General features: G+C 30.3%; 1 protein-coding gene across 2 annotated transcripts in view; it reads right to left on the reverse strand.

The window, feature by feature from the left end:
- Positions 1-26,792, reverse strand: part of LOC129968648 (monocarboxylate transporter 10-like) — a 61,243-nt gene that overhangs the window by 24,228 nt on the left and 10,223 nt on the right. For both annotated transcript variants that reach the window (XM_056082747.1, XM_056082749.1), the window contains exon 2: positions 706-1,067. In XM_056082747.1, coding sequence (XP_055938722.1) covers positions 706-1,067 — 362 coding nt within the window. The remainder of the gene's footprint in view (positions 1-705; positions 1,068-26,792) is intronic.

The following is a 26,792-nucleotide window of genomic DNA, read 5'->3' on the forward strand; positions in this document are numbered from 1 at the left end:
ATATTAGAAGAATTTTATCTATATAGAAAAATATGGTTATAATTGTAACATAAGACAGCTGGGAGGATCTTTTTAATAGTACAATAATGTAAAGATTGGGATAATATATATTGCAGGATACTATATTATGACGCATACCTATTGTGCATAATTCTGACAAAACTTTCTGTAATATTATCCATTAAGTTCTGTCAACGAACTGTGCTAAAAATCCATATGGACAGACAATATTCCAGTAGACCAAACCAAACAGTAATGCTGATATGTTTTTTGCACCATGTTGTTTTGCTCACTGGTTTGCATAATCCCGTAAGTGTCAATTACTCATAATGAGCAGTTGTCCTCTGAAACTTCAGTTTCATCCGGGGAAGGAAAAAAAAAAAAGAAAAGAAAAAAAGAAAAAGAAAAAAAGGAAATAGAAATCAATCTGCTCTAAACTTACAACTTGGTGCTTCAGTGTCTTAGCAACTCCTTTAGCTATAGTTAAATTGCATTGTTAGGTACTTACTCCAGTGGCTAAGATGATTCATTTGTGTATGCCTGATCTTTTCATAAAGTTTTTCTACAATATTTATCTTTCCCTTTATATAGAAATAATCTTTATAACAAGTTATGGACCAACAATAGGAATTCAGAATTCTAAAATACTATTTCATCTTCATTATCTATTTTTTATTATTATTTTTCAGGAGAATATAATCTTACCTGTAGGGTGGCGGACAATTCAATTGTGTCTAGGAGGTGAGAAAGGAGAAGAGGCATGATCATGGTGAAGACTGAACTGCCCGCAGTGACGAGTCCATTCACGAAGCCCAGCCTCCTGTGGAAGTAGTGGCCCAGCACTACCAGGGAAGGGGTGTACGCGAGAGATGCTCCCGAGCCTAGTAGAACGCCGTACGTCAAATACAGAAGCTCCAGACTGGTCACAAAAGAGCTTAGCAGCATACCGATTGTGGCCATGAGTCCTCCTATGAAACACGTCGTCCGGATGCCCAATCTGTCTGTCAAAATGCTGGCCACTGGTGACAAGAGGAATGTCATCCCTATGGACACGGAGCCGACCCATGCTGAAAAAAAAAGATGGAAAATTTTAATATGCAAATATATATCATAAGAGAATGAAATATCTTAAATCATAAAAGAGAATCTAAGCTATAAAAAACAGAATGCAAAAATACAAACAAAACTCATATGCAAACTGAACAATGGTTTATAGACACAGATTGTCTGTGTTGAAAGCATTAAAAAATAATTTATTCTGAGGAATCACATAAAATGCGTTATACATTTTAACTGTATTAAAAGGAACACTTTCTGAAGTGTTTTTCTATTCTGGTTTTCCGTTGCAATTTGTCATTGTTATCTTACTAAATAATAAGTAGAATTTTAGGTCTCATCAAATTAATTGATATAGACATATGTTGCTCAATAAATCCATAAAGTATCTATAAGTTAAAATGAAATTCTTGCAAATTTTTTCTTCTGAAGAAGAAGTTATAAAATCCTTGCACTATTTTCTGTTTAAAAGAATTTTGCTAAGTTCCATATACTCAAAATGATATTCAAAACTTATGAAGAATAAATAAAATAATAATAAAAAAAATCGTAGGGCATTCTCAGTACGTTCACGTGCAAGGACTCACATGACGTGCATCCCTTCCCCTTCCCCTCTTACCATTATTTAATTAAAGTTCAAAGAACGTACATTAAATTATGAAAGTCAAAGAGAAAAATATGTTTTAAGAGGAAAATGAGAATCTGAGATAAGATAAATAAATATTAATGACGCTTGAATTCTCAGCCAATTATCAGATAGTTTCCTTTTTCTTGATGGCGTTCAAGATATAACGGTGAAAGTGTTCCAATCGAGTGGATCAATGATTTTAACTGATAATCATGTTGAAACTTGGATAAGATAAAATAGACAGCTTATTGATTCTTATTTTAAAATCCGTTGTCTACTTTTTAAACATGCTCATTAAACTGAATTATGGGTTATTTTTTCTTTTAATATTTTATCTTTTAAGGAAAGACTGACTTTTAGAACACATTATTATGATCCAAGTTTTCATTATTGCTTCCAACATCTTTAACCTGTCGAACAGATCAACCAACAAGATAAAATCAATTTGTTCAATAATTCTGTCCTATTATTTTTAATAATCTTGTTAAAGTATATCCAGAACTAGTTTTATTCGATACCAATTATATTTATCTGAGATACGGATAAAATAATCATTAAAACGGTTAATTAGGAGCTTGAAAATGTAATGCTTTCATTTTTTTTTTTTAAATTTTACTTAGTTACTCAAATAATTTATACTTACTATACTTTCAAATTTTTTATTTTTTATATTCTCTTTTCATTTTTTATAATATTATTTTGTTTTTTATTGTTCTTTTACAATTGCTCCGATACACAATAAATTGTAATACCCTTATTAGCACACAGAAAATGGCCACACAGAAAGATTATAGAATAATCTATGAAAGAATGCACACAAAATTTGCAAGAAATGACAGTGGTAGATTTAGGCATTTGTGTGTCCTATGCACAGTTCATTATGAGGACCTTCTTTCAATAAACTAGCAGAAGTGCAGTGATCAATGGTTAAAAAGGGTATAGATACCCCGAACATTATGGAATATAAATATTACTTCATATATGCTACTTTAAAAGAAAAATGTGATGAAAGGATGCAATAATGATACCATTCCCTAGGTGCAATTTACACTTACAAGGTTATTGATGGTGACACGAGGTGAAAAACATGTTGTACGCAAGCGCCACTTAACCTCTACTAGGCCACTGTAAGCTGGACAATTTAGTTTCACATTTCAACATATTTTTTATATGTTAATAATTTATTTTAGATTAATATTTTTTATTTTATGTACTTTGTGAAGATGTATTTGCTTTTATTTATCCACTACAAGCCAGCATGGACACTGTAGTTCGTTTGGGGAACAATCATTTTGCTGTTCATTTTAATTTTGGTGACTTCGCCTCTCGGTCGGAAATAGGATTAAAACCATTGTCACTTCATGTACTCTTATAATATCAGTTGACAGCTATACATATTTCTCAATTTTTTTTTCTACTTAATATAGAGAGGACGTGATAATTTGTATATTTATGAAATATATGATATTTCCTAGTTCTATCTAGTTAAAATGTTGATTACTAATCGCTTCCAGCAACGAGCTGGTTCGACAGGAATACAGGTTATATTTCTTTTCAGATAAATTGTTCAGATATAACTTCGTGTCCATAATTGAGCAAATTGGCCGGTATAAAAGCCGTATTTCTTAAATTAACTTTCTTACTTTGTGTATTGTGTAAATGAACCTTTCTGATGGAGACAGTACCATGAAATTATAGGGCTGTTAAAAACTTAAATATCCGATTCACTAATCTTCCAAATTTGACGATATTGTAACTTCATTTTTTTTTAGAAGTCACATAAGCTTCATAGATATTACATAGAATTTTTCATCTTTAACTTTTAACAAAGAAAGAAAAAAAAAAACGCGCGATCAGATAGCTGATGAAATACTGAAAACAATTTGAGCTTCAGGGCAACAATGTAATCTTTTGTTGTAAATTAGGAAGGTTGGGGGGTGACTTTTAAAATTGCTAAAATTCAACAAACATTCGATCGACTATTAAATTGGTATTATTTAAAAAAACAATTTCAAAATTATTTTAATGGTATAAAATTCATTTTTCTGCAATTATATTTTTGGAAATTATGTGAAAAAATGATGCAATTTTGTTTAATTTTTAATTAATAAAAATTCTAATTAAATTTTTAAAAAATGATTGGAGGTGCCCATCCTCATTTTTCAGGATATATGTGTGCCAAGTTTGGAAAATGTAGATCAAACGGTCAAGCCGGTACAGCGACAACACACACACATTTATCTTTATTATTAATATAGATACAGATTATAACTCCAGAATGCATGACATCCACATTTGCATACAATATTATTGAAGCAAACATATGATGTACAAAAATCTTCTGGTATTAAAAGGTTGTTATTCTTAACATTGTGAGTATTGTGAGGTTGTTATACTAGATAGATTTTATTTATTTACTAGATAATTTTACTAGATTACCAATTTTTCCCCAAATATTTTATAATTCATTTATTTTATTTTTTTGCAAACTTATTTATTTGGTAGCTAGGAAAATCAAATTTTAATCACTCCACTCGTGCCACTTTTTTAAATACCAAATAAATAAAAAAAATTCATAAAATAGGAAAACTATTACTTTCAAAATATTTAAAATATTAACAATAAAGAAAAAAATAGCAAGTTTCTGAAGCTACTGAGAAAAAGTGTTTTTTCTTACGATTGTAAAGAGATTTTAATCATTTTCCTGATTTAGTGCCGCAGAATCTTCTAATTTAGCAATCGGTATCATGATTTCATTTGTCCTAAGAAATCATGCTATCATATCTAATGTACAACATTGGCCATCCCGAACAAATGAAATAATCTGATAGTGACTATAAAAGTACTGCTTAATTTTCAAACCACTAATCGAAATATCGAAGCATGGTAATAAATGTTTTAGGTTTGATTCGTCTACTTTGATTGCATCAGTTATTGAATTTTATGTGCATTGTATCACGCAATTTGCAGAAAGAATGTCAGCTTAAAATCTTTTTAAGCTGATAAAAATGAAAATTAAAGAACTGCTACGGAATCAATATCCAGAAAAATTAATGTTTTAATCATTTTATTAACAATCAATAAAGCACGCTTGTGAAAGATTTGATCAAATATTCTTAAAAAGAAAATCATTGCAACATACAACATTGAAACATTTTGAAAATATATTAAAATTAAAAGAGAATATGTGCAAGGAATAAAAAAATGGCATCAATGAAAAGCCAGTTTAATTTTAAATGTTAAAATTGCTTTTTTTACTCTATTACTCTTGGAAAAAAGCAAAAAATTCACAATTAATTTTTAATTCATTTAATTTCTAACTAAATATTGAAAATCCCTTTCTTAATTAACATCCACTACACAAGAAATAACTATGTGCTTAACTTGGTAACATTAGTCCCAACATTATTTCGATAAAATGTCTGTGATTAAAATAAAAAGCGTTTTTCTCAAAGTCACAAAGCAACTGAATAGAATTTCTTACGTCAGATAAATTCCAATCAGACTACCACGACACAACTAAAGTTCAAGCTAGATTTAATTATGTCTCTAACTTTATCCGCCATTTTATTTTTGTGTCATAGCAGTGATCCAACAATGAACATGGTTTGTTTTTCTCAAAGAAGTATTCTATTTACTCTGTATTGTCTATTTTTTTTGAAGGAGTAAGGAAAATGGCTATCGAAATAAGCCCTTATAGTTTTGGTAAAGAGTTTTGTTACTGAAAGTGTTTTCTGAATACAACCAATCCAAACTTCATTTTTTGCGCACTTCTTGTCAACGACGTTCATGACACATGTATTTTTTGCCATATCGCAGTTACATCATTGTCTGTGGACTCTTAGCTGAATTAAAACGACTATTTCATATTTGTGAACCTCTTGATAATGGTGCTCATGCACATGCTTTACTTGCCACATCACAGCCACGGCCTGTCTATGAATTCTAAGCTGAATTAAAAAGACAAGCACATATTTGTGCGTCTCCTGATAATGGTGCTCATGCACGTGTTCTATTTGTCGCATCACAATCACGTTACTGTCTATGAACTCTTAGCTGAATCAGCTTCATATTTGTGAGTTTTCTGATATAGTACTCATGCCCATGCTTTAATTGCCACACCGCAGTTACATCCACTACGGATTCTCAGCTGAATTAAAACGACAACTTTATATCTGTGCACCTCTTAATGATACCTGTGGCATATGCATCACCATTGTTAAGCAGTTATAAACTCTTTTCGCTAAATCAAAACAACAAACATTTTTGAGCACCTTCTGAAAATGCCGTTCATAGCACTTGATTAACTTTTTTCGTCACAAATGCATTGAACAGAACCGGTATATAATGATGCTGTTTTGCTAATCAACAACCTCATTTTTTGTATGCCTTTAATAATGACGTTATCGTCATGTGCTTTACCTGCTTCACTATAGCTACGTCACAGTGTGAGGTCTTTTAGCATAATCAAAACGATAAAATATTTCTAAAAAAAAATAGTGTCGCCTAATCAGGCAGTAGAGAAAACAAAACAGTTCACGGATATATGAACATTAGATAATTGCAGACATTGGTTCAGCAAAATTATATATTTAAAATGATCAATGTGGATATTTAGGAATTCAAAAACAGTAAATCAGAATAGAACGAGATTTATGTTTAACAAACCACGCTCTGTAGTTATTTCCGGCATTGCGTACAACATTGTATCGTTTCTTTGACACCTGCAATCAGTATTAGTTAGTAAATAGCTGTCAATCAATTGCGTGTTTACTTGAAGATTATAAATAAAAAGCTGATATTGTTTTATCGCAAACACAAATTCCGAAGACATCACGAGGCGGAAATACAAATTAATGCCATCTTAACACAAAACAATGGGCGCACACAGATACGCCGACAAGTAAACAGCAACAGCATATTTCAACTTTATCAACAAATATAAGGTTATCCAATTGACATTATTTACAGCAATCAATCATTTGCGCGTGCTTGGACTCGATTTTGTGCACAGAGGCGAAAGTCCATGTAAACAGACGTATCGGATGCCACTTTCTAAATGTGGGACTGACCCCAAATTCCGCTAAACCCTAAAACTTTGGGCCCGAGCCATTTAGAGTTCCTGATCAGTACTGAAGTCCTGACGATCAAATAGCAGTAACTCGATGCCGTGAGGTCAATGTACTACATTTTGACAGAAACAGCTGAATGATATATTATAGCTCTTACATACCAAATGGTCATATGATGCAATGAATCAAATGATGGGTAACTGGAGCAATTAACGAACCATATTTCATGAACTACCAAATTAAAGTTAAGAATGTTTATAGAAGGAATGTGAAAACTAGGTTCCTATAATGAATATTTTTGCGGCCAATCTTTATAATAAAATACAACACAGATGTTCAGTCGCAGATTTTCCATTAGGTACAATAAGAGCTGCTTGGGATCACAGGCAAATGTCAATTAAAATAACAATATTAGCTTAATTACCAATAATAAATTTATGAAAAGAATACAATTTTTATGAATTATAAAATAATAAGATAATATCAATTCTTTGTCAAATATTATTGACAAAATTGGTTCTTATCTGTTCCATTACATTAACTTTGTCTTATGCAGAAGAAGCAGTTATTTAGATTTATGTAATGAAATAAATTCCCTGCATGATTTGAAATTATTGACTCTCGCTATAAATCAGTATAGTTATTAGTTTTAAACACATTTATTTATTTTTTTTATTTTTATTTTTTTTTCATTTTATTTATTTATTTTATTATTTTTTATTAAACCTATTTATTTATTTACTAAACACATTTATGGTAAGTGTTAATTTTTTTAAAAATATTATTATTATTTCTGGCCTTTAAATATCGTTTTTTAATTGAAAAATAATAATAATAACAACAAATATTCAATTAGTAATCAACTTGGCGAGATTTCAAATAAGTCGCCAAGAGGTGGGTCCATTTAGGATTTTACCGAATATTTTCCATAGGAGCTATTTCAATTTTTGCAGGCCACTCATGCTTCAGGAAAGATTCGAGTCTCGGTTGTTTGAATATTAATCATATTGTTGGAACAGGAAAATGAGGTTTTCCGTCATTCCATAACAAACAATAATTAAGATTCTAATTAATAAATTAAAATATGTATGTCTACTTATATTTGAATGATAAAATTTATTCACAGGTGGAGAAACTTTTTAGTGATGAAGAAAAGTTTCGAAATTCATTGTATAAAGACTAATTTCGTCGTATACATTTTGAAAGTAATAAAACAGAATGATGTGATATTCAGTAAATGATTTATCTATTTAATTAAATAAAATTATTCATCAAAAAAATTGCTCCGTCATGTAAAAAATGTTGCCAATATCATGTGGAAAAGCGATAATTTTACTGTAATAATCCGAAAAGCAATAAATAATCTTTTCTAAAAATAATTTATATATTTTCTTTTATGCAAAAAGATTTTTCCGTAATATTTCCTTTGTCAGAGAAAATAAACATGCGTGAGATATTAGATGTTTGTCAGAGTGATATGCAATATTGAAGTCTGAAATTATCAACAACTTATAAAATGATCCTGGGTGAAATTTTATTTTTCGAAAAAGATTAAAGGTTGACCTCTCATTTTTTTTAGGGCAAATGAATGGATATGTTGCACTTTTTGGAGCAACTGCCATATTTGGTATCGAGGGCAAATGACTGGATTTTAATTTTCTTTCGATCAAAGTTTTACATCAGATCTTCATCTTTTAACCTGGTTATTGTGATTCATATCGATGTTTGAGATTTCATATGATGAAATCCCAATCAGAGCATGATGACAAAAAAAAAAAAAACAACATCTGAACTTAGTTTGAAGATTAGTATTTATCTTTATCTATACTTATAATAAAGCTCAATGTGTGTGTGCGTGTGTGTGTTGGCGCTCTACAGGCCAGGTCATTTGGCATACAGCTATCAAATTTGGTACATTTATACCTTAGAGGTCGGGAATGTGCACCTGGTGTCCCTTTTTTTGAAATTTTAATTAGAATTTTAATTATTAATTAAAAACTAACTTTCCCGCCAAAAAAATCTTCCATTTTCCCCACCGCCAAATGAGTAAGGCTTCAATTTTTTTTTTCTCCCAACAGTAATGAGACTAGGATTAACATTTTTCGGCGGATTATTTCAAGCGATTCTGTTTATTTTCTTAATGTTTTATGCATTTAAAATTAAACATTGTTAATTAATCCATGTTTCAGATTCATTCTGAAGTACTTTTGAATTAAAATAACACAGAATAAAGGAAATTAAAAATGTATAATCTGCATAGCGCTACCCCAACTGGCGTAGAAATATTCACGCATTTGCCTTACCGGAGCTGACGAAGAAAATACACGCATGCGCATTCTGATTGTTGCCATGACAACCGTTATCAACGGATGATTTAAATTATTTTTAGGTTAGTTGCATGCTTTTGTAAGTAAATTGTATTTATGTTAGTTATATATATTTTTGTATATGCTTATAGTTTTAAGTACATCGTTTTTTAAGTAGATTTTTTTAACCTGTTTTCAATTATTTCAATTATTTTTAGGTTAGTTGCATGCTTTTGTAATTAAATTGTATTTATGTTAGTTATGTATTTTTTTGTATATGCTTATAGTTTTAAGTACATCGTTTTTTAAGTAATTTTGAGAAAATTTTGTTGACAAATTCTTGAGATATTACATAACTTAAGAAAGATATTCTTTAGTGCCCATAAAGTTTAAACGCTCAGTGACTCTATTATCAGTAATCATATTATTAAAAAAATGCTTTGTTTCAGTAAAAAATATTATTATATTAATTGCAGTTTAGTCATTTCCATTTTAATTTTAAGCATAAATTCTACCGGAACTAACAGAAAATGAGAGAGATACATATTATGTTATGGCTGAAGGACTTTATATTATTTTGAGTGAATTACATGACTATCAAAATTTGAAGCTTTAAAATATTTGATGACGAAGCTATTAAAGTATTAATTACATAAAATATTTAATTATTAAAATTTTAATGAGCATTAAGATTGGCGAACCGGCTGGCTGCCAAAGGCGGCTAGTTAATAATAAAGATGAATGTATGTGTGTGTTGGCGTTCTACAGAATTGACCGCTAGGCCTACATTTACAAAATTTAGCAACGTATACTTTTGAGGGCGAAACTGTGCAACTGAGAGAGATGTTTTTGAAAGTTAATTAAAATTTTAGCTAATAAAAAAATTAAGCAAATTTTTTTCGTTTCTCTGTGATAATTTCCAAATATATTACTAAATGTAAATAAATTTTACACCACTTTAGAATTTTTTAAAACTGTCTTTTTAATAATATCAACATACGAATTGTGCAAATTTTTCCGGAAATTTGCACCGGATTAAAAAAAAAATTAAAATTAATTTAAAAAAATTTTTTATTAATTTTTAATTACTTATATTGTTACTCTTAAACTCAATTTTCATTGTCTCATTAAATATTGAATCGCATTATTTTCTTTTCATTATTGAGAGCTAAAGAAGAAGATTCTCTTTAAAATCTTTTAAGTTTAAAAGACGAATAAAAATGTAAAGTTACAATGCCGCAAATTTTAGAGATAGTTGAACCGGATATTTGCATTTTTAATAGCGCTGTAATATCACGGGGCAGATCTCCATTAGGAAGTTTCATAAATATAAGTACAGAATATAAGACAATTAAAATATCACAATTTTAATGTCTGACAAGTTGGCGTAATCAAAGATATGAAGTTATATCTAAAGGAGTTAAGAGATATTAAGTATAACCAATATCCCCAGAAAACTAGATAATCGCCAAATCATGCTGCTTTTTGTACAGATCAAATAATTACAATGTTATATAGTCATTTATTGTCACTTCTCTTCAATATATCATTAATTAGCACAGCAACTATTGAAATTCATACGAATTATCAAAAGTTGCATTTAACTTGTCGCGTAACACTATAAATTAAATCATCCATCTCTGCAACGTATTTTATGTTCAAATCGTTGAAATTTTATATAACAACAAATCAGCCTTGGTTCAAAGAACAAACGAATGTAAAGTTCATCGTTCAAGCCCAGGTCGAGGCATTTTGAACCAGATTGATCCGGTCAATTTTTACCAGTAGATGCAAGTTTAACAATCAAACGCCAACACCTATCTTCAAAGTTCATTTACATCGGATCAGATAAATAAATTATCGGCAGATGATTCAACTGCCAGATTTGAAGCTAATCTATACAGAAATTTCAAATATGAACGTTTTGTAATAGTTCACATATATGAGTATTGCTCACACTTTGCAAGTATTTTGCCTTGGAAAAATTCAAATACATAATGGATGAAAAACTGTTAGGTATAAATATTTTTCAAAGTGTTCTAAAATCATTTAAGCTTTCTATTAATAAACATTTTGAAAACAAAATATTGCTCGAAAAGTCTCTAAAACCAATTCGCGTGTTCTCTCCGAAGCTTTTTCGCATTCCCTTCAATAAAGATCATGTCCTTGTCCCCCCTCTACATAAAATTATGGACTTTGATTAAGATCACGAATGCCGTGCAGGGATCTGGCGAATATTAGTTACGAAATATATATCTTTGATGTGAATCTAGTATTTTTACTGAATATATCGAGTGACTATGAATATTGGACGCCTTTTTCCCCAACCGATTGAAACCTTAATTTGACACGGAGCTACGGTTGTAGTCACAAGATCATGCACCAAATTTCATTGATTTAAATAGATGAATGCAAAAATAAAAGCCGGAAGATGGTCAACCTTTAGGTTTTGTAAGGATCTACATTTTAGATGCTAAATTTATGAGCCAAATGTTATTTATTTAGCTCATCCCATTTTGAAGTTATCGAGTTCTCCAGTCTTTAAACAGGCAGCCAGTCAGAATTCATCTGAAGGGATTTCAGTGAAAATTGAATTGAAATTTTACAAATCTTATACTAAGACCATAAACCAAATTTCCCCCATCCAGCTTACAGCAGTTTTGAGTTATTGTGTTTTCAGACAGATACATACACCCAAAAATGTATTTTTTAGAAAAGTCTGAAATGTGGAGATTCGCAGAAATTCGAATTTTTTGACAATTACAATACGGTTTTGTTGTTTCTTATGGCACTTGCCATGGACAAGCCCGCTGTTACGAAAACAGCGATTTTAAGCCGGTGGGGGAGCGTCTCTTAATTTTTTAGTAGCGCCAACTAGGGCCAAGAGTACGACTTTGCTACCCACGCACCACTCATTCGCTTGCATAACCCCTTTTTACAGGAGGGTACATTCACACATCCCCCAGATAGACTATGCCCAAACCGGGTCTCGAATCCAGGACTCCCAGATCACGGGGAAGACGCGCTACCGCTACCCCTATGCTAGGAAGCCGACACAATACGGTCTTTATACTCCTTTATGAGAAATTAAACAGTCAGTGATAAAAGGAGAAAAAAAAGTGCAGTTTGGGATATGAGATGACCAATTAGTTTTGCATCAAAAGAATCCATGCTTTGCAAAACGAGCGCACAATTGCCCATTTCCTGTTCTGCCATGAATTTGGAATTTCAAGACTTTTCATTTATTTATTTTCACACTGGCGTTGAAATTCTAGGAAAGGTAATTTATTTCCGCAATAAATTTTATTATAATATGATTGCTAAATAAATTAAAATACATTTGCAACAGATAATGGAAATGTAAAAGCCATGAAATGAATTAAAAAAAGGATGATCTGAAATTCTGACAGCGAGTCCTTATTGACATTCTTTTATTTTTCCATTTCTTTCTAAGTAAATGCATATGTTTAATGCTTATCCAAAATACCTTTCACGAATCAACTCTACCAGATAACTGAAACTCACCAAACTTTCTCGCATGCTCTCTAAAAAAAATTTGTCACGCCAGAGAACGCTTTGCATGGCACTGGCTTTCAATCGTTACTAAATATTAGCTTTTGGCGTGAATTTAGTATATCGAATCTATCGTGTTATCCTTGGCGAGTTATTTGGCGATTAATTCATGGCATGCGGTTAATAATATCCGAGAATCAAATTTATGCTTTAGACACGTTTTTCTCAACTGACTGAAACACTAATTTGGTACAAAACTGCGCTCGTAGTCACAAAATCACATACCTTATTTGATATATTTAAGTCACTGCATTTTTGAATTATCGCGTTTACATGTTTCTCAAAGTACAAATCCACAGACAGTCAATCCTTTGTTGATTTTGGCTCAAAATTTGACAGGTGTCTATACTATAAATGTCAAATCTGTGTACCAAACTTTATCTATCTAGCTCTCATCGTTTTGTAGTTATAGTGTTAACTTATATTCGAACGGGCAGATTTTCTCTGAATGGATTTTGCTCAAAATTTAATGGAAATCTGCAAATTTGGTGTAAATACCGTATACCAAATTTTAAACTTCTAGCTCAACGCGTTTTTGAGTTATCTTTGTCACAGACAGACAGGCGGACATTTTCCAAAAATGCGTTTTTCGAACCCAGGGAGGTCTTAAAACGAATAATCTCGTCAAAATCTGGAGTTCAAATTTTTGACGATTCTTATACTTTCACTATACTATGTATAAGAGAAAGTAAAAAATGCTCCAAAATTACGCAATGCAAAACAATGCAGAAAATAAAAAGAAAAAAATATCCACCGTAATTCTTCTTTACATATATAAACAAATTTAATTGATGCAAATTAATCTTTAGCAGCAAAAGAAATCGTTCTCGTTCCTAAAATGCTCCAAATGCTTCAATGTTTTCATTATGAGCTTGACGGTGAATTTAATGGATACTTTCCAAAAAACAAGAAACCTATTTTTTCATCATGTTGTCAAAACTGCAGTAAAATTAGAACGTTACCCACCTTTTCGAAGTAATTGAAAAAACACTTTCTGACGAAATCATTTCATCATAGCTATTCAGTGTTACGTAATAAAGGCTGTTCAAATAAATCAAGGGCAAGAAGTCTTATTTTCAGCTCTTTACGTCACAAATAAACATTCTGTAATAAATTGCATAATAATGTCATCTAAATCACGTGATCAGCAAATAAAATCATTTAATGGACACTCAATGAATTTTGATTAATTAATTATCTTAATAGGTTGACTTAATAAAGCATTTTCCGTTTCGTTCCATCTGAAGGCACATCAATGGAATTTAGTTGCTAATATGAATTGTGAGTTACTTTTTGCGAGCCGGAATCAACAAGCTAATCGAGAAGTCCCAATTTTTTTATGGGTATTTCCATATGATATCAATTCCATATGAAGACTACAAAGTGCAATGATTTTAGATGATATACACTGTAAGACATTTCTGAACAGTTTCTGCAATGTATCTGGCAAAAACTAACTACATTGGAGAAATAATTACACTTGAGTTTAAACTTCACTTCAGTTTCTGAAATGAGTGAGGTTTTCGATTTCCTTTTCCTTATTTTTGTAACTGTCCATCCAACATTAAGTTGAAATTTCAAGTGAAAATCAAGCGGCTAAAATAGACTCTTTTTTATGTAGATTTTAATATTTCGTCCGCTAAAATTTCTGAAAACATTTTATTGGTGTCTTCCCTTGCATTCTGCCTTATTGTGCGGAATGTCGTTTCTAAACTCGTCTCAGGTTTGACCAAGTATTTTTTAAAAACAAATAAGTTTTATCTTCTGAAGAAAAATTAAACTGTCCTTTAAAAAACTTGTGGGTTGGTTTTCTACCAGAAGTTCATAATGTGTGTTATGTGGTGAACGCGATATTCAGAGTAATTTTGATAGATTACAGCAGACAAGAGATACATTTTTGAAAGAGTGAAAATCTCTATCGAGTTCGTAGTTGAATCGCTCAACTCAAATATTGTGGAAATGGTAAGATGTTTGAAATTTTCCTTTCCCCATAGCTCTCTTAACAATGAAGATAGAAAAAAAATATTAAATAAGGCCAACCATCGCTTCATTATAACACGAAGTTTTAAATAGCTGTAATCGCATTAGAAGTCAGGAATTGAAAAAAAAGAAGAAATTCAACTCTTAACACTGGCTGCTTTTTTTAGGCTTACACTTTTTTGGCAGAACCTCGTCATTTACTTCTTACTCACTCTTCCAACTATTTTATCCATACAGCTCCAAACTTTATTAAATTAGAGTTATTGACCTCTTTCGTTGTAATGTCATGTCTGACACGTGTATAGAATTATTGAATTTTTAGTATTTAAATCCGAAATTAAATGAAAATATTCAGTCATTTAAAACGCAAAATTCACTTGGTAAAGCTTCACTATCTCAAGTGCCCTTCATGTTATTATAGGGATTGGAATAATAATAAATACCCCAAATAGGATATGCCATAATCAGTAGGAAAATTCCCTGAAAAAAATATTTAGATTTATGGAACCACAAGCCATTGTTTCAATAAACTATAAAGATAAAATAAAGATATATTTAATTTTGAAATAATAGCAAATAGAGGAATAAATAAATACGTAGGTGAAGAGGTTAATAATGAATAAGAGTGAAATTTTCTTTTCCTTATATCTTCAGAACAAAAGGAATGTACATCCGTTTTCCAACTAAGCTTTAGTTCTTATGCGAAACTTTTTGTTAAAAATTTTCTTGCAGGTTTCTTTTTAGGCGAACCTAGGTTAGGGACATTTGACTTGATTAATTACAGGCTTTTTTTTACTAGTTAGCTTAGAAGAAAAAATTCTAACTGATTTATAGAAGCCTTAGTCACGAAATAATAATCATAATAACCGAATCTCTATAAATTAGATATATTTGCTGAACATATGAAACAAAAATGATATTTTTTTCAATAAATAAATTTATTTCTAATACCTTTATTCAAAATTTTCAAAAATGTTTACCGTAACCGCAAATTATACATATATGCCAGAACATAACCGAATTTACTTAAAACATTAATGCGTTGACTTTTTTTAGAAGCAGGGAAAAGATAAATGAATAATAAATAAAGAATTAATATAATTTATAATAATTAGAAATTTATCTTATTATAAGATTTAACTCATTAAATGCATACAGAAATGCTCAGATTTGATAAATTAATAAACTGAAAAATAATACAATCTCTTCTGTTTCAAAACACTTTTTATCCCAAATATAGATATGTCGTTTATAGATTGATTTTCCAAGCAATTAAGCAATAAACATTTTCTACAATTACAACTTAAATCGATAAATTCTATTATTCTCTCTATCTCTATTCTTATCTATTAATTATTCTCTACATAATATATTCTAAAAACTGTTTTTAAAAAAAAGTTGTTGCTACTTGACATGAATTTCAAAAATTAAAGTTCAAACTTACAAAATTACGCTTACTTAAGAATCAAGTTAAATTCTACTAGTGAATTAATGGCTAAGAAATCCTTAAAAACAACTTATGAATCAAGGCTTCGAGCAAGCATTTACACTTTAAAAAAGTAAAACTGGAACTAAAAATCAGAACGAGGTTATAAGAAAGGTGAAAACGTCAGATTAAAATCTTGTTTCGAGATCCTTCTGTTTTTAACCTTGCCTTGTCAGAAACAAAAAGAACTTTTAATTTTCTTTAATAACATTAACATTTAAATTTAAACATGAATTTTAAAACAAATTTTAAAAATTTACAATCAAAATACCATTTAAAATGTAGGAGAAAAAAGTAAAAACTGCCAACTTCATAAAAAACTAAAATCCTCAAATTTACATAAAAATATTCTTTTTTTTTTTTTTTTTTTTTTTTGTAAACTTGTAAATAGAAATGTTTTTTTTCTCATAATAGAACTGATTAAGAAGATTAAGATTATAGAAAAACTGAAATGGTTTATTTTGTTATGATTTAAATTTTTACTTCTAAATTTTGAAACTCCATTATTCAACAAAAAGCAGTCTACAATATAAGTGCGTAGAAATTCTCATCAACAACACGCAATACAAAAGAAGTGGGATCATCTAAGAAAACATGTTTTCACTCATTAAGATCTCGGGTCGTCATTAATGACAGTATATGAATTTAATGCGCCACTGCATCACTGCCTTCCAGACTATACGAACATTTGAGACACGACGTTGCCTGAGGCAAGGAATTCAATATCGTCTCCCAATCCCCAAATTACTGCTTGGTAATCCGAGAAAGTCATATTTATTCTTTATCAAGTGACAGTTATTTTGAATTAAGAGCATTCGACTCCTCAATGATTCTGATACAATTCTCAAATGCCAAACTGCTTACAAAAATCTTTTCAAGATGTGTATTTACTTTTAAAGTATTCAAAAGTAAGCTAATATATATTAATTGAAGTGACGCCATAAAGATGAAGAAACAAAAAAGATTTACATGTTTCAAGTGACAGTTATAAGAAAGATAGGCTCGAAAAAAAAATACTAATGGATTTATTTCATTTTTATAGCACCAAATTTACAGAGGGGGCAGGTACTATGCTCTATACTCTACCTTTCATTTCTAAATCAGTGCAAACAGTATCTCTAAATATTGAGAAGGATTTGTACTTAGCCGAGACAAAGAATCAAGGAATAAGTTTATACTCAGGTTGGCTGTACTGGAATGTCTGATTGTATTGCGCGCCAATGTAGTATGTCGGATTACGAGGCCTGAACAGCCACTTTGGATCCACAATAGCCTTAACATGTTAGACTGTCAGCAGATTTCAAGTACATTGGGACCCCCCCCCGGGGGCCACCTCGAAATTAGGATGAGATGCTTCCGGCATGGTGGTTGGATCTCGCCACCCTGGAGGGGCACACTAATAGGTGGGGGATCTGACTCCTCCCATCGATGACGGCACGTACTTCCTTCGGGGAGGGTTGTACCGTGGCCGGTGACGGCCCTTAGGACTCAACCACAGTTCCCGCCAATGTTGCTGTTGCGGCGGTCCGGTCATTCAGTTTTATGGTTTAAATCCGTGTGCCTTCGTGGCGGGTCGGAGAGTTAGATGGTTGACTTCAAGTACATCGGGTCTATATACACAGCTTGTAAGAATACTAACGCATGACTCTCCAATCGCAAAATTGCAATAGAGCATTAGACCACAGTCAGTAGACAGTCTAGCCAATAAAAGTTACAGGTAACAAATTTTTATTTTTATTTGTTTATATATCTTATAGATTTTGTTGACATCCAAGAGGTGTTCTGGAGTAGACTTCAACCCGGATATAGCTTTAGAAAATCTAGTTACACGATTTATATCAAACTGGTTTCATTTAGTGTAAATTTATGCAAATGAGTAAAAATATAAGGAGCCAAGTTTCTTTAATTGAATTAATATATTTCTTTGACTACAACACGTGCATATTTCTTTTGAATGAAAATATATAAGCTAATGCATCATTTTAAACCTTCATCGAGAAGGACAAAAAATTTATCATTTGCAAAATAATACATAAAAAAATTTGTTATTTTTGATATTCTTTTTAAACCTTAACAGCAACACACTTTAAGGTTCCGAGAAGTTGCAGCATCAAAAGAAATCAGAATCTCCATCCAAGACATTCAGAACAATTGAAATAATAGAACATTATATGAATATTGAAGCATCCGCATTCTGTATAATCTTACAAAAAACATAGCATTCCATTGATCTCAGTGAGATATGTTGGTCAGTAATAACTAATAATCTGCAATAAAAAAAAGAAAGAAATTTTTAAAAAGACAAAAAGAATATCGTTTCCCGAATTCTTTCTTCTCACGCACAACTCATAATTTCAGCTGTTATCACTTAAAAACAGCTGCAATACATTTACATACAATAAGGCAGTTAGTTCGATCCGCGTCATAACTGCTTCCTCAGAGGCAATTACGATCTTATCTATTCAACCTGCATCTTCAACCATAACCAACTGTGCACGGATTAGTACAAATTGAGAGGGGGGGGGGGGATTCTTCATGAAGATGATGTCGCGTGTACAGGTAAAGGGGAAAACGAGTAGGTAGTTGTAAGCGAAAATCATTTCCGAGGGTGTTCCCCGAACGAGTCGTCGCCTGAGTCCTTAACCCTCTTTCCGCAGAATTCGAACATCCTTGCGCCGTCTCGCGCTCATTTCCTCTTCTCTTGGCAGACGTCAGGAGATGATGCCAAGAAATGAAGATGAATTTTTACTCTCGGGAAAAACTCTTTGTTCGCGCGTTAAGCAGAAATGTTTTGTTATTCTTTGTTGCTTGAAACGTGGTAATAACTGTTGTTGACGAATTCAGTGTAGAATAGAGCAGGATATCTTATTCTTCTTACAAATAACGTATTATTGAAGGTTTATATTCAATAACTACTTTTTATCGTCCACTAAAATGGCAACAGCAAGTAGAAATCTCATGTGCCATAAGAAACCAATGCATCATTTTAAATATTCATAGCGATCATGAGCTTTATCATTATTAAAATCGAACAAAATATGTTTTTTAATTGTTGACGTTCTTTTTAGAATAAAACAGCATTTTGAGTAGTTGTAACAGAGAGTAGAATAAATATTTATTCCGTAATTCAAATAATTATTTTGGAAATTTATTTTTCTAAATGAGACCTTACAGCTTATACAAAATTTATTAAGGGCTAATTTTGTTATTTTGAAATATATAAAAAAAAATAAAAATCAGCTGATGCCAATTTATAAATTTTATAGCAACTTTATAATGTTTTTAATAAGTTAGATAAGAACATTAATAATAAAAAAAATTTAAAATGTATTTTTAATTAAAAATGTTCTTATGAAGGAATAACGAATTTAATTAGGAATGAACTAATAGCAATACGTATCATATATCTTAAGCCTCTTTCACTTTAATAACCAAGATGCAAAAATTAATTAAATCAAAATTAATTTCTTGATTAAGATATTGTCCCATTTTCAAACGATGCGAGGTATGACACGTGTTCGGATAAAAAATACAACAAAAATCCAAACGATACACAAAATGAAGGGGGGGAGGGACGAGTCGATACACAAAAGCAGTAAGAAGCTGGAACATTATAAATTTTCTAGGAAATAAACTTTGAACACAAAACGGATTTTAGATGTAATAAGATCTTGAAGCCAAGATTTTGCCCCAATCCCTGTAGTAATTACCAATAAAAATTATAAAGTTTATAGATTAAAACTATATTTCAATTTGAAAATGCAACATTTATTTTAACATTTGTGGAACTTTCTAATTCAAATTGATATATCGTTATAATTTGTATTACGTAGAATTATCTCGAAATTTTGTTATTAGTAAGCAAATATAGATGAAATATTTAATTCCATTTCAATAAGTAGTTAAAATGCATAAATTTTCGCCTATAATATTTAATACTGAAATGTATATACGACGACAAATCAATTATAAACGAGGCCTTTTAAATGGCGTCAAACGATTTCAATATATGTTGTCATAGCGACCATGATATGTTGTTTAAAGCTCAAATTATCGTTTGGCGTCGTTTTATTTTTCATAGGCTCAATTAATTATTCTTAAACAAAATGAATGAATACGAATTACCTAGTGCAATGTGCAATGGATGATTAATTAATTTTTAACGAATGAAAATATCAAATAAATTGAATTTTTGCACAGATTAAATTCTTAGTTTTTTTAATGACAGACTATCGAGTACAAGTATGCAAATGGTACACAGTATTAAAAAATGGCAGGTAAAAAAATTGGAAGTTTAATTCATAATCTTATACATATTTGATACACTCTCTTATATGTGATGCTTTGCACCATTAAAGAAACAAGTAATAATGATAATATTTTAAGATAGAGAACAAATATTTCAAAAACATGTTTAAAACAACAACGATATTTTTTTTCGTTTCTAATATTTACCGTGTCTGTCATTCAAAAATGCTGTCTATGTTTGACAATTACAAGAATTAGAGAAGGAATTCGGAGTTATGGACAAATTGCTTTATATCAAACATAGGAAATAGAGGCATTATTCAGACAGTTCACCAAACAGCGAAAAAATCACACTCAAAATAATTACAGTGGCTCAAAAAATTGAGAGTACACCTTACTTTTACTTCATAAATCCGACTTTCAATATAAATAACACATTAACGGGAAGTGCAAACATGATTTTATTTTTACACATAACAAATGGTTTAATTTAGAGTAAAAATAAAGAAAAATCAACGAAAAATTTCTAAATTGAAAATTTTCAGAAGCATTTTAAATAAACATACTCAGATTTTTGCCTCAAAAAATTGAGAATACACCAATGAAATTTTTGCATTATCTCGCATAGAAACAAAGTGTCACTGCTAAGTTGTATGTCATTTGGCTCTTATAATGGCCTCTAAAAGTCATGGTACCGATTTGACCCATTTTTGGTGGTATTTGAAGATATTTTACCCCATTCTTCTTGCACCACTTGTTTTAAATGGGTTTTGTTTCTAATTTTGTGTCTTTGAACCCCTTTTTTGGGTATGGCCCACGAATATTCAATGGCATTGATGTCGGGGTACTGTGGTGGTGTGTGTAACTGCTATTTACAATGAAAAAGACACCATATTTTGAAGTTACGTGTATTCTGTTTGGGGTCGTTGTCTTACTGGAAAATGAAATTTACATCTAAACCCAAATTTTTAGTACTTTCCTTTAGATTGCTGCCAAGTATATCCAAGTAAACCGTATCATTTATAATGCCATCTATAAAAATTAAATTTCCTACCCCGAATGAAGCCATGTAACCTCAAATCATCACGCAGTAAGATGGTTGTCACTGCGAAAAATGTTGAGGTTTCTTTCATTACTAAATATAGATTTCTTCCAAAGGTTATTGGTCTTCAATTTATGAGTTTTTGTAAACTTCAAATGCTTTTTCTGAATTTGCAAGGTGGTGAACGGTTTCTCTCTAACAATGCTACTTTTATATCCAGCTTGTTTAATGGCATTTAGCACAGTTTCAGCACTTACACTTCTGCCTATGATTTGAAAAGTTTCTGCAACAAGTTGGATGAACCATATGGTAGAAACAATCTAAAGGAAAGTGTTAAAAATTTGGGTTTAGATGGAAATTCCATTTTCCAGCAGGACAACGACCCCAAACAGAATGCACGTAACGTCAAAATATGATGTCTTTTTCATTGTAAACAACAATTACACACACCACCACAGTACCCTGACATTACTGCCATTGAATATTCTTGGGGGATACTCGAAAAAATGGTTCAAAAATACAAAATTAAAAACAAAACCCATTTAAAACAATTGGTGCAAGAAGAATGGGGTAAAATATCTTCAGATACCACCAAAAATGGGTCGAATCGGTACCATGACGTTTAGAGGCCATTATAAGAGCCAAATGACATGTAATTTAATAGTGACACTTTGTTTCTATGCGTGATATTGCAAAAATTTCATTGGTGTATTCTCAATTTTTTGAGGCAAAATTCTGCGTAAGTTTATTTAAAATGCTTCTGAAAATTTTCAATTTAGAAATTTTTCGTTGATTTTTCTTTATTTTTACTCTAAATTAAACCATTTGTTATGTGTAAAAATAAAAACAAGTTTACACTTCCCGTTAATGTGTTATTTATATTGAAAGTCGCATTTATCAAGTAAACGCAAGGTGTACTCTCAATTTTTTGAGCCACTGTATGTGAAAAATTTATTGCTTTTCGTATAAATAAACATGGCAATAAAATTTTTAATATTTTCTGTGATGTGTGCCATTCAACATTTATTAATTAATTGATACATAACATAAAATTAAATAAAACGTTAGTCTTTTTAATTTCTATTTCAAACTTTGAATATTTTAATAGTTTAATATCTCTTCAATTGTTAAATATATAACTTTTTATATATTTAACAATTCATTAAAGTAAGTAATACTAAATTAACGGAATATCAGAATAACAACTCCTGAGTTTTATTTTTAACAGAACTTCCAAAAATAAATCTAAGAAAATTCCAACAAAAAAAAATATTTTGCTAACAAACCACATGTTGAGAAGTTGCATAACTCCTAATTAATGCAGGAACACGATTTTCTTATTCATATACTTTCCCTTATAATGAACAGTAAATGTTTAAATGACACTTTTTTTGGAAGGCGTTACCCATGTTTGTTGGAGACAGATTAATTATCATCCAATTAACGTCTGCAAGGACATAGAAACCAATAAAAAAAATCGGTTAGCAACAACAGTCTGTAATAGGAATCACTTCAAAACGAGCCAGTTAGGATTGGAAGTGTCTAATTTAGAGAGCTAAATTTAACTTAACATATAGTGTGCATATCGCACATACGATAACATTATCCAGAGGACTACATTGCACACATGTGTGCAACGGACATTTCATCTTCTTAATCACTGACTGCCACTGCATAGCATTGAACTGATTGACATTATAATGTATTTTATATGGATGTCTGATATTTTGGCCTGTAAAGAAATACCTCTTAAGCGTTGTTTTCGCAGATGTAAAATAATAAAATATATGATCTTCATATATGAACTAAAAAACTGATAAAATTAAATCAATTTAACCGAATTCTACATTTTAAAATATATTTAAAATCAAATAAATGCAAATTACAAAAAAAAAAAGGGCACGGAGAAAATTTATTACCCATTAGTCCATAGCATTCAATATATTAAATGAATGATTTACATTTTTTTTTTTTTTTACTTTCTCTTATACAGTGTATAGAAGACGTATTGTCATCGTAAAAAAATTCGAGCTCTAGATTTTAACAAATTTCCCCGTTTCAGAACTCCTTTATTTTGAAAAATACAATTTTGGCATTATATCTATCTGTCTGTCAGTCTGTCTGTGAACACTATAACTAAGAAATGCTTTGAGCTAGACGGATGAAATTTGGTATATGGAATAACGAACAAATTTGTAAATTCTAATCAAATTAGGAACGAAATTCATTCGCAGGATGTCTGTCTGTCCAGCTATTCGATTACAAGTGAATTCGATAATTCCAAAACGCAAAAAGCTAGATAGATGGAATTTGATACACAAGTTTAACATATAAAATATGGATTCTTATCAAATTTTAAATCAAATCTATCATAGGGTTGGCCGTTTGTAATTTTATGCTTTCACAAGCATGTAAACGCAATACACAATGACTTAAATCATTGAAATTCGCTATATTACCTTGTGATTACAACAGTAATTCCATGTCAAGTTTTGGTTCCAATTGGTTGGCAAAAAGCATCAAAAAATACACAGTAAAAATATTAAATATATACCAAAGATCTATATTTTGTAACTATTGTTCGTTAACACTGTGTAAGACATTTTTAACCTTACCCTAGGTCCATAATTTTATACAGGAAGAGAGGGGGGGGGGGTAAGATCTTAATTTGAGAATACGCGAGAAAGTTTCTGGGAGACATATCCGGTGGTTAGATTTCATTTAGGTCAGCTTCTATTTTTTTTCTTAATGAGCATCTAGTTAGTAAGAAGTCATGAAATGTCAAATTTGACGGTTATAGTTCCAGTGGTCAGCCCTATGAAGTGTCATGAAATTGATAGATAATAAATTCTGCTTGTAAATATTATTATATTAAAATATCATTTGATGATCAAAATGTATTGGAGCGTCCACCACATATGAAAGGGAAAAAATATCGATTAAGAAATAAATAAGAAATTAAATATTTGAATGATCAAACTCTACCAACTCATTAAATGACATTTTCTATTTGGAATTTTTCCGATTCAGCTAAAAAAATCCGTAGAATATTGGAGATGTTTCTGTATCATGCAATTTCTATAGCAGTTGATTACTTTGGCAAGCTCTTAAGACATGACAAAGCAAAAAATAAATTTATTTTTATTTTTTAAATGAAATTGTGTGCTCTCAAAGAGTTAAGAGCGGAGTTACAACCTCGTGGCTGTGATTATCTCATACAAATCGCTGCATATGACGAACGGAAAGTGTTCACTGCGTGCACTGCAGCGAGTTTTCCAATCCCAGCTCGAAGACTAGACCGTTGCGTCACTGCTTGTTTTCCCCATTCAGGTCTATATTTAGACAGCTCAGCAGTTTTATCTCGGCTGAACGTGCGAGAAAAACGATTTTGTGTCACGTTCATTATTTTTATTTTTATATTAACTTTTTTCAAATAACGTTTGCATGAGAAGAATGCTGTATTAAACATTTTTAAAATTTAATGAAATAATATTTAATTCAAGCGAAAAAAAATATTTTTTATAAAATTAGGATAGCTAAAATTGAATTTGTTAAATTTAAAAATGGAATAAGAAAGAATAAATAGTTGGAAAATGGTTTTTCAATTCTTACAATCATATAAATATTATTAATAACATTCGCTTTTTGGTAATACAGGATCAAAAATTTACATCAAAATAAAAACAATTGATTTTATATCATTTAGAAAATTTTCATTAAAGTTTGACAATTTATATAGCATGTTCATAAAAAACTGAATGTGTGATATAATGAATATAAAATTATATTTCATAAGAAAAAAAGCTAAAACCTTTCATGTTGTACTATCCTTTTTTCTTTTCCGTATTGTTCAGCTCTTTCTAAATGTGAAATATTTAAATGACGTTAGATGTACAAAATATTTACAAAATTTAAGAATATTTATGCGTCAACAGTTTCGAAATATTTTAATTCTTTTTCCCCCTCTTTAAATACCTCATACCGTAGCTTTTTATACTGCGGATCATAAACAAGAAGTTTTCATTCTCAGAAACTGAAAATGTACGAGTATGTCAAATGTTTCAATATCGGTAAAAACTAATATTTAAAACAGTTTCGAACCTCTTGTTAGAAACATCATAGCAGGATGTTATTCTAAGCTTGATTCATTTATCTTTATTTTATTTTTAAAATTTATATTTAAATAAATAGTGCAAAAAATATGTATTTCATATTGTTGTAAAGCGCAGGGCAGGTTAAAAAATATATTTTAAAAAAAATTATTGAAATTTCATGAAAAAAAAATGTAAGGAAAATAAAACGGATACCATTGAAGAAGTTAGTTTTAAAATTTTAAATTGGAGTAAAAATAATTTTAGTGCAATAATATATTCGGTAGTTATCGAAGAAAACATTGGAAATTTTGATTACATTTTTACTAAAGGACCAATTAAAAATTTGCAATTCCAATTTATTAATGCTACATATTAGAGTTATTTTTCTCAAATATACACGTAAATACTGATAAACAGATATATGTCCTTGTGACATCTTTCAGATTGCACACTGAAAATCATTAATCCAGCTCGAACTATTTTCAAGTTCTCTTATTCAGAATCAACTTATGAAGTACAGAACAAGTAATTCCAAAAACAAAACTATTTTTGACTCAAGGATATCTAATACTTTGATATTTATCAAGATTTCGAAATCGGACTTACCAGTTCTTGTTCTTTTTATACTTCGCATACGAGAAATTAAAAAAATAAACAGAGTATATTCCATAATCATGAAATAATCTGTACATTTTCTATGACAATAAAAACTGTAAAGTTGGCGAAATTCATATAAAAAATATTTATATTTTTTTACCTTGATTTTTTTTTTTTTTTTTTTTGCAGAAAGTTTACACTGTATAACCCGTTGAAAAATTCAATCCGATTTTCTTAATCTACATAAAAAAATTAAACTAATCCTTTCCTCAAGACATTTGGCGAAAAGAACGTTACGGTACTATTTTTAGTTCAAATAAAAATTATCTGTGATCTTCATTTTCAGCTAGAAGCAGTTACAGTATCGACAATCATTTACCATTTTATGCATTGCTACTAGTTCTCTAATACGAATGATACTTCAAATATGCAAACATTATAGAATTATGTTGAAGCAACTATAATCAATTACATGTATGATTATGTAACGAAAGATTAAGCATAGAAATAAAAAATTAGAACAGAGAATATGTAGAATTAGAACTTTTTCTGTAATTTTTCGTGGAAATAGCAATATTTCTAAACTCTTATTTAAAAGCCAAACTCAAATTTCAATTTAGTTCAAAATTTTCAAAATAGTTCAAATAAGAAAAACTTATCTTTTTTTTTTGTCAGATTTACTATTTAATATATTATCCCACTGATTATTT

The sequence above is a fragment of the Argiope bruennichi genome, chromosome 5 (genome assembly GCF_947563725.1).
Source record: "Argiope bruennichi chromosome 5, qqArgBrue1.1, whole genome shotgun sequence".
NCBI classification, from domain to species: Eukaryota; Metazoa; Arthropoda; class Arachnida; order Araneae; family Araneidae; genus Argiope; species Argiope bruennichi.